This window comes from Hyperoodon ampullatus, assembly GCF_949752795.1.
Source record: "Hyperoodon ampullatus genome assembly, chromosome: 3".
Classification (NCBI taxonomy): Eukaryota; Metazoa; Chordata; class Mammalia; order Artiodactyla; family Ziphiidae; genus Hyperoodon; species Hyperoodon ampullatus.
The window spans coordinates 175,600,208-175,609,545 of NC_136916.1; the positions used below are offsets into that span (position 1 = coordinate 175,600,208).

General features: G+C 60.6%; 1 protein-coding gene across 5 annotated transcripts; it reads left to right on the top strand.

Moving 5' to 3' along the window:
• Window positions 1-881: 881 nt before the first annotated feature.
• Window positions 882-8,576, top strand: DLK1 (delta like non-canonical Notch ligand 1; the record flags this gene model as incomplete). 5 transcript variants are annotated; one of them, XM_079700693.1, is made up of 6 exons in its annotated part: window positions 882-948; window positions 2,161-2,224; window positions 2,729-2,859; window positions 5,789-5,930; window positions 7,829-8,108; window positions 8,262-8,576. In XM_079700693.1, the coding sequence occupies 6 exons, from the start codon at window positions 882-884 to the stop codon at window positions 8,574-8,576; spliced, it is 999 nt and encodes a 332-aa protein (XP_079556819.1). The 5 variants fall into 5 exon arrangements, with proteins under 5 accessions (XP_079556819.1, XP_079556820.1, XP_079556821.1 ...); XM_079700694.1 differs by having other exon boundaries at window positions 8,328-8,576; XM_079700695.1 differs by having other exon boundaries at window positions 8,334-8,576.
• Window positions 8,577-9,338: the final 762 nt, after the last annotated feature.

Consider the following 9,338-nt stretch of genomic DNA (forward strand, 5'->3'; position numbering starts at 1 on the left):
ACATGTTGACGGATGTCCAGGGTTTCGTAACTGTATGTCCTCGGCCTCTCTGCGTGCCCATGACTGAGCCTGTGGCGCTCCCGACCATTTCTAGGACGTGCGCGTGTTGCGGCGTGTGTTTGTGCCCTAGGGTGTGTCGGGGTTGCCTTGTGTGCTGCTACGAGTGTGTCTGCATTTTCCTGCGTCTTTATGGCTACGAGTGTGGGTGCCTAAGGCTCCTCATAAGTGTTTTTCCCTGTGCGTGTGCGACAGTGTGCGTTTTCCCCGTCTCTAGAGTGTGCGTTTGGGTTTTTCTGGGTGCCTGAGCCATGGCATGCGTGCTCGGGACCTTGGCGATAAGTGTTGTGGTGTTTCTGTGCGTGTTTCTGTATTCCGAGCGGATCCTCGCGTCTTCCTGGGGTCTGCGGCCCAGCCCGTGTTCGGCTCATGCGACTTGTCCTAAGCGGGCCCGTGTGTGCGCGCCCGTGTGCCGTCCTGTGGGGGGAACGTGTGCCAAAGGCGCGCGGGGTACCGGTGCCCGTCTAGCCACGAGTGCCCCGCGTGCGCAAGCCGGTTTCCGGGACGCCGCAGTGGTGGGGGGCGGCCCCACGAGGGGCGGGGGTCACCGGGACTGGCCGGCGCCGGCCCCGTGCGCGCGAAGGCGGGGGCGGGGGGCGGGGGCCGCGGGGGGGCGGCGGTACGAAAAGGGCGGCGCGCGCGGCGGCGGCGGCAGCTCGGCGGCGGCAGCGGAGAGCGCAGCGCGCAGCCCGGTGCAGCCCTGGCTTTCCCCTCGCCGCGCGCCCGCGCCCCCTTCCGCGTCCGCAACCAGAAGCCCAGCGCGGCGCCCGGAGCCGGACCCGCGCCCGCGCCGCTCCCGGGACCGCGACCCCGGCCGCCCCGCGATGACCGCGACCGCAGCCCTCCTGCCCGTCCTCTTGCTCCTGCTGGCCTTCGGCCGCAGTGCCCATGGTGAGCCCCCCGGCAGCCTGGCTCGCGCCCCCTCTGGGGAAGCCTGCGACGCCCCCCGGCCGCCGTGCCCCGCGCGCCCCGTCCCACGCGCCCCGACTCCCGCCCGTCCCGCCTAATCCCAAGCCCCGCGCCGCGCCTGCCTGGTCCTCCCCGCCACCCTCGCATGCCAAGCCCGGCCCTGGGGTCCCCGGGGGCGGGGGAGCTGTGGGACCCCGGCCCCTTCCCGCCCCGCAGAAGTGGCGCTCGCAGGGTGTCGGTGGGCAGAGAGGAGGTGTGGAGAAACGAGGCGACGCTGGGGAGCCCTCTGTGAAAATGCTCTGGGGTTCAACTTTGGGGGTCCCTGAGTGTGCGTTCGGGAACAGGCCTGTGTGTGTGTGGGGGGGTAACTTTGCCGTCGTCGCCTCAAATTCCCAGCTGGGAGCCCAGCCCGAGCCCCTCCTGCGTGGCGTTTGTCTAGGTGAGGGGCTGCGACACTCCTGTCTGTGGCGGCCATATGTCTCTGACAGCGAGAGAGTTGCCCCCTTCCCGCAGGGTCCCCCAGCCCGCTGCACCAGTGGTGACGGGGGTCCTGTCTGAAAAGCTGGCGGGAGTTACAGGCACTGCACACAGTAGGTGCCTATTAAAGTGTCAGAGTCTCTAAGTAGTGTCAGAAATACGGTCTTTTCCGCCAAAGCCTTGTTCGTCTTTTTAATATGAAGAGTCTGGTGTGGGGAAAATTGGGAGTTTGACCTGGGTGCCTGGCTTAACTGGGATTAACCTTTAAAAACTCCAGACGCCTTACCTGTAAACCCTCCAGGTGAACCTGTCTGGGCTTCCCCAGAGCTGAATACCTCAAAACCTGGCCCGGCCCCACCTCGCTTTTAGCTCACTTTGGAAAAGTGAGGGTTTGGCCGAGTGCCCAGGGGTCAAAATCATTCCGTTCTCGTTCACTGTCTCCTCATTCCTGCGTTTAGGATTTGGCGTCTGTAATTTCTTTGAGGGACACGGGGTGTCTGACCTGGTCCTAGGAGCTAGGCAGTGGGCTGTGGTCACTCCGTAACCAGGGACATGCAGAGATTTTTCTCCTAAGTGGGTTGGGATGAAGTGCCTACTGTGTGCCCAGTGGGTAGGGCCACAGAAGGTCGGAGGCTGCCTCCTGGGAGGCCGTCGTGGCCTCCGCCACAGCCTGTAGGGCCTCGTGGGGTGAATGGTGTAACCTTTCTTGTGCCTCAGGAGCTGAATGCTTCCCGGCCTGCCACCCCCAAAATGGATTCTGCGAGGATGACAATGCTTGCAGGTAATGGAGCGGCTCCCCAGAGGCAGCATGTTGGAGGGCCAGGGCAGAATTCTGGGGAGTCATGACGTCAGGCAGAAAAAACGGGGAGGGCTTGGCCCCTGGACTGCAGCAAACAGCTTCCTCGCCCCCGCAGGAAACCAGTGACGGGGGGAGGGGTAGGGGGAGAAAAGGACCAGGAGGCGGGGGCTGCTGGGAGCGGTGGCGGGGACAGGATGGCTTTCTCCGAGGGGTGGGTGGCGGGAGGTGCAGATGACACCACTGCAGGCCACTGCGGCAAAACGCAGCTCTTCCTCTGGCTCTCAGGGACCCCTCTGCCTGCTCCCCAGCTGATTTCCTGTTTCAGCTTTTCCGTTCAGGTGACTGGTATTGGTTTCCTGGGACCCACCGGCCTGGCACTGGGCAGAGACCCGAGAGGGCTCTTGGTTCCACAAAAAGCAGCCGGAGCCCCTTCTCCATCCCTGCCCACCCTCAAACGTCCCCACCTTTCTTCCCCAACCCCCGCAGGTGCCAGCCTGGCTGGCAGGGTCCCCTGTGTGACCAGTGCGTGACCTTTCCCGGCTGTGTTAATGGAGTCTGTGTGGAGCCCTGGCAGTGCATTTGCAAGGACGGCTGGGATGGACATCTCTGCGACCTAGGTGGGCACCTGCCCCGCCCACCCCGGCCCCGGCCCCCGGCCCCCAGCCCCCTCCCCCCAGCCCCGTGGCTGCCGCCCCTCCCCCTCTCGCCTTAGCCCAACACACCGAGCGCTCTGCACGGTAATGATCTGTTTATACACTTCCTGCTGGTGCTGGGAGCCTCCTCACAGGTAGGGACGTAATTTTGCTCCCTTCTGCACTGCCAGCACCCAGCACCAGGGAAGGCACCGGGGTAGGGGGGCTGCCAGTTGAATAAAGAGTCACAAACACGCCACACGAAGCTGAGAGGGTGGGGACCACAGCCTCGAGAAATCTGTTCGGGTCACTGAAGCTCTGAGAGGGGAAAGGACTCGGGGGGTCGAAGAGCCAAGACTCCATGAAATTCGCCCGCCAGGCTGTTCAGGATGCTGCAACAAGCGAGCAGACAGACGCGGGGAAGGGTGCTGGGTGCTGAGTGCTGGGGGCAGCGGGAGCTGAGTCAGGGCCACTGGGACAGGGCCGGGGGCTGTGCTGGAAGAGGTCAAGTGTAGGGGGAGGTGGGGGGTCGGGAAAGCCTGAGAAGTAGCTGAAGTGCAGATTGGTGTTTTCTGTTGATTTTGTTAACTTACGCAACCTCTGCCCTCCATTACCCTGAGCAATTGAGAGTTGGCTGTCGCGGCATCTTCAGGCTGCAAAATGTTCATTCGAGCCCATTCTCATTTGGCAAAACCTGCCCTGAAGCCCAGGCAAACTAAGGTCCCCGAGAAAACTCCCAGCAGTGTAGGCAGCTGCCGCGGGGTCTCTGTCCCTCGGTCCCGACAGCAGCATCAGTAAAGACGAGTGGTACCAGTAGGGAAACTGAGGCTCTGGGAAGCAAAGGGGTCTGCTCAGGACACCTAAGAAGTTGGGAGAACAGCCAGCTACAAAACCCCTCCCTCCGCCCCAGAAATGGGTTCATTCTCATCTGAGGCTGTTTCTAACACCTTCCCCTTAAGAAAAACCTAAGAGCACGTTGTTACCACCCCTGCCCCGCGCAGCCAAGGCAGTGGGCTTTCAAGATCCCCCACCACGTTGTCTTGGGTCTTTAAAGTCTCCCCCGCCAATATGATGCAGGCTTTTCCCCACAGCTGACTCACACTCTGGCCAGCAGAGCTTGGCCTCTGCACCCTTGAAGTACCTCTGAGCTGTTTTGGGGACCCAAGGGGTCCCAGAAAAGCCACCATTTGGGATCAGGGCTTTTAGCCTGGAGCCCACTCTTGCTGATATCTAATCCAGGACGCCCCCTATGGAGTTCTCCAGACAAAAGGTCCCTTCCCCACTGGGTTGACAAAAGCTTGGGACGGCTGAGTCCAGAGGAAACAGCCCTCCGGGTGATCGCCGGCCCTCTCCCTTTTCACCCGTCTCTGAGGCTGTCCTCGCCACAGCTGCTGCCCCGGCAGGCAGGCAGAGACCCCCGGCAGCTTTCTCCTGGTGGCGGCTTAATCCACCGGACTTTGGGGTCAGAGGCCCAGGAGAGGAGAAGGTGGGCTGATCCCCGGCTCACGAGGCTTGACACCGTGGGAGAGGAGTAGGGTGGTCGCCAGCTCTTCAGCTTAAATTTAAGATTCCCATTGACAGGGGAGTCCGGAGCAGGGAATTAGGAGCTTGCCACGGAGGCGCTGCGTGCTAACGCCTGGCGCCTTCCCGTAATGATAAATCCTCTTTATGTTCCCTTGCACCAAGCCGGGCTCCCAAGGAACGCCTCGTGTGCTCTGGATAAGCCATCAGCTTGGTGTGCAGGCTTTTCCTTACTGATTGATTGCCATCTCTGCTCCATGAGGGTGCGGGGCTCTTGAAAAGAGGGAATAAATCTGCACGTGTGTGGCCTCAGCCCCGGGGACCCGAACCCAGGCTGCCTGCCTTCGCTGCGTCTCTGGTTGGCCCTGGCTTTCTGTCGGGCCGATGCGGCAGCTCGGGTGGTAGAAAAACAAAGCCGAAGGGGCTCTCGGAGATGGGCCAGGGAGAGCCCCCCCCCTTTTCTAAGTGGGGAAAGTGAGGCACAGAGTCGGGGCGGTGAGGGGAGGAGGGAGCTGAACTCGGCAGCCGGCTGGAGATGGGCACAGAAAGCGTCTCTCCCTGGCCAGGCCTGGGGGCTGGGGTCTCCACTGTCAGAGAGCCCCTGACCCAGGCCCCTTTGTTCAGCCCGTGCCTGCCTTGCTGAGCCCCGAATAATGAAGTGTGCGTGACGGGCGGTGTAAAACGGTGGTGGAAATACACCAGTGTTCATGGAAAGCCGTGCTGACAGGCAAGCACTCAATAGTTCTCATTTCGTCGCCTTCAAACGATGCAGCCTTTTTATCGTGGACCCCCTTCGTTCAGAGAGACCACCGAGCGGTGGAGGCGGTGCTGGGGCGAAGTCAGGTCTCTTGGTTCCCGACGGGGGGCTTCACATCTCATTTCCCCCCTGCGCCTCTTTGATGGAAGAGTATGACGGGCAGCTGGTCCTGCTAACAGTTGGGCTGCACTGGCCCCCCGAGCGGCAGGGACCCCCTTCAAACACAAGAGACTTGTCTGGGAGGCAGCCGTTAGGGAGTCTCAGCTCGGCACAGTTTTGGGGGGAGGGAAGGGGTCTGCGGTGAAGGTCAGTGTGGCTGGACCGAGGAGGCGACCTGGTGCCAGCAAAAGGGCACAGCTGGCCTGTTGAATATTAGTGCATGGCCGTGACTTTCCGTCTCCGTGACCCTTGAGCTCCCCGAGCTGTTTACTTATATCAGGGTTCTGGGGGTCGCTACACCCTCTTCCTCAGGACCCCGGTGGGTGTCCCTTGGCAGTGGACACAAGCAGAGACATCTCGGCAGCTCACGCGGGGTCCCCCTCGGCCAGACGGAAGGGTCTCTTCCTGTCCCCACCCAGGGTGCTCTCCTTCCAGCGTCTGTGTCCCCCTCATCTTCCTGGTTTTCTCTCCCCACAGACATTCGGGCTTGCACCTCGACCCCCTGTGCCAACAACGGAACCTGTGTGAACCTCGATAATGGCCAGTACGAGTGTTCCTGCGCCCCTGGATTCTCAGGAAAGGACTGTCAGAAAAAGGACGGGCCCTGTGTGATGAATGGGTAAGTATTCTCTCCGGGCTATGTGTGCTCTGATAAATGCCGCTTTAGATTCCTGTTTCACACCCCCTAAAGACCCTTTCAGCCTAACCCAGTCGGACCTGTCGCCTGACAAAAGACCAAGTAAGTGCTCATCCTGCACCCCATGGGGGGCCGCCCTGGATCAGGGTACTTATGGGGGAGTGTGTCATTTCCATAATTTTTTCAAACAATCCTGAAGGCGATTTCATATTCCCCTGACGTTCCCAAGTCCTGATGTGTGTGAATGAGAGTAGATTGGGACTGTGAACCAGAGCTCGAGCTGCATAATTTTCTAAAGGCGACATAACAAGAGATCAGAGTTGGGCAGCGCCCGAGGCTGTTTGTGAAACCCGCTCACCGCGTTTTACGGGCGGGTTTGGGGGAGCTGGTGGGCTCTGCTTCTGGGTTTTCTGGGATGTCTTAGGAGGTGGGGAGACGGGGCTGCAGCCAGCACGGGGCCCCGGGAGGCGGGGTGTGTTTGGCCCTCAGCTCCCCTCGTGGGGAGGGGGCTCTGGGGCTCTGGGCAGCGCGCCTAGCAGATGGAACGGCCCCTGGCCTCTCTGGTGCCTCTGAACGGGCTTCCCAGCAGCTCAGCCATTTCCGGCCCTTATCTGCTCAGTGCACGGAGCCAGTCCCACCCTCCGAGGGGGCTTAAACGGAGACCAGGAGAGATCTCGAGAGAGGCGAGAATTCAAAGTAGACTCCAGGCCTGGGCCAGTAGCTGCGGGTAGGGGCGCCCCCGTCCCGTGAGGAGACCGAAGCGCAAATGCATTCCAGGGGTGGGGCAGAGAGCCCCGGGCCGCTAGGGCCAGGAACCAGCATTCTTGCAGCATCTCAAGATCAGTATCCTGGGCGGGCTCAGAGGGGAGGGGTGACCACCGAACTCCATTTCTCCTTGCTGGTGGGAAGGGGAGATACGGAGCGAGACCTTTAAAATATTTTGCTTTTCTCTCTAACAGACTGGAGCCAGTCTGTCAAAATAGAGCCCAAGGTCCTTGAAATTCCTTCAGAGCCCCGGCTCCTATGCCACCCTCATCCCTGAAGCAGCAATGCTGATTTCTTGCGCTCGGAGCCCCTTTCTTCCCTGGAGTTTTGGCATTTATCAGATGACAAAGGGTCTGCTCGTTTAAAAGCACTTACATTAAATGCTCTGTGTGCTCTGCTTTGAGCAAACAGCTTCGGTCTGCAAGCTGCACTTGGGTGAATGGGCCACTATTAAACAGCCGGGCCCAGACACTGCTCCAGCCGGTGCAGACAGAGCGCGTATTTCTTTCACTCTGAGAGTCCCCAAGGGTTTCCTGTACAATAGCCCGCAGGCTCACTCCGCTGAGCATAAAAATAAAAATAATAATAAGGGGTTGGAGGTGGTGGAGGTGGGAGACACTGAGGGATGCCCTGCTTTGCTCGGCCTCCACGGCCTGGGGACGGAGCTGACGGGGCAACTGGCTGTAGCCCTGGGGTGTCACTAACTTTGCCTCTCTCAGCCTCAGTTTCCCCACCTGTGCAGTGACTAACCGTCAGGCCTCTGGTCGGAAAGATGACCTAAGAGGTGGGAGAGGAGATGGGCATCCTGACTCTGGAGGTCAGGCATGTTCCAGGCTGGCAGCAGCATGATGGGGGTGAGGCACACACCCCACTCGGGGGTGGGGGCCTCCCACCTCGGACGGCCCCGGAGCCCCTCGCAGGCTGGGGTCACGGTGCCCCCCAGGCCAGCTCTCACTCCCTCACCTCGTGCGTTCTGAGCACCTGCCCTCTTGTCGGGCCCCAGGAGGTTTGCCACGTGGCACGAGCGGGAGCGGAGCGTCCGTCCCCACTCCCGGCACCACTGTCCTAGCGCAGTGCCCGAGGGCCCTTTACCGTGTCCCCCTGTTGTGTTGCAGTTCGCCCTGCCAGCACGGAGGCAGCTGCGTGGACGATGAGGGCCGGGCCTCCCATGCCTCCTGCCTGTGCCCCCCTGGCTTCTCAGGCAATTTCTGCGAGATCGTGACCAACAGCTGCACGCCCAACCCGTGCGAGAACCAGGGCATCTGCACCGACATCGGGGGCGACTTCCGCTGCCGCTGCCCCGCCGGCTTCATGGACAAGACCTGCAGCCGCCCGGTGTCCACCTGCGCCAACGAGCCGTGCCTCAACGGGGGCACCTGCCTGCAGCACTCCCAGGTGAGGTTCGGGTGTCTGTGCAAGCCCGAGTTCACGGGCCCCATCTGCGGCCGGAAGCGCGCGGTGGGCCCCCAGCAGGTCACCCGTCTGCCCAGCGGTTACGGGCTGACCTACCGCCTGACCCCCGGGGTGCACGAGCTGCCGGTGCCGCAGCCCGAGCACCGCATCCTGAAGGTGTCCATGAAGGAGCTCAACAAGAGCACTCCGCTCCTCTCCGAGGGTCAGGCCATCTGCTTCACCATCCTGGGCGTGCTCACCAGTCTGGTGGTCCTGGGCACCATGGGCATCGTCTTCCTCAACAAGTGCGAGGCCTGGGTGTCCAACCTGCGTTACAACCACATGCTGCGCAAGAAGAAGAACCTGCTGCTTCACTACAACAGCGGGGAGGACCTGGCCGTCAACATCATCTTCCCCGAGAAGGTCGACATGACCACCTTCAGCAAGGAGGCTGGCGACGAGGAGATCTAAGCAGCGTTCCCACCGGCCCCTCCCTGTTCTCGGGGTCCCGCAGAGCTCACTATATGCGGTCTGTTCTCATCTTTGTGGTGGAGCTTGCTCTGCTTTGTGTCAAATCTGGTGAACGCTACGCTTCCCTCTATTACCTTTGTGTTGCCGTGTGACAAACGCAATGCCAGAATCCTCTTTCTCTCTTCTTAATGCATGATAAAAAAAAATAATGGTAATAATAATAAGAATTTCATCTTTAAACGAGTAAGAGAAATAAGTATGTTATTCTAAACTCTAAACCTAAAATCAAAAAGACCAAAAAAAAACATGGCAACAGAACCAGGACTCTGTGCCGACGTCCCTCTCCGAGGGGTCTCGGCCACAGGGTCCTCGTGAAACCGTTACGAGTGCTGCGCATGACCAACCACTGTGAAAAGGGCTAAAATCTCTTTCGTTCGTTAATTCTCACACGCCACTTCCGACTCGCACTCACATCAACACCGCGAGCCCTTCAGTCTTTCCGATTGAGTTGAGATTCCGCAGAGTGCAGCGGTCGTGTGTCAAGCAGAGAGAGAGCCCCGGGTTGGCTGCTGGCGGGGGCCGGGACCTGATCCCAGCCCTGCCACTAACTCGCTTGTGTGATCCTTGGCGAGTCCCCTTCTCACCCCGGGCTGCCCTTTCAACCCCTTTCCAGGCAGGGGCTTGAACACAGTGACCACCAGGGCCCTCTCTTGCTCTCAAACTCTGAATTAGGAACGAGGGGGTGGTGAACCAAAACAGTCC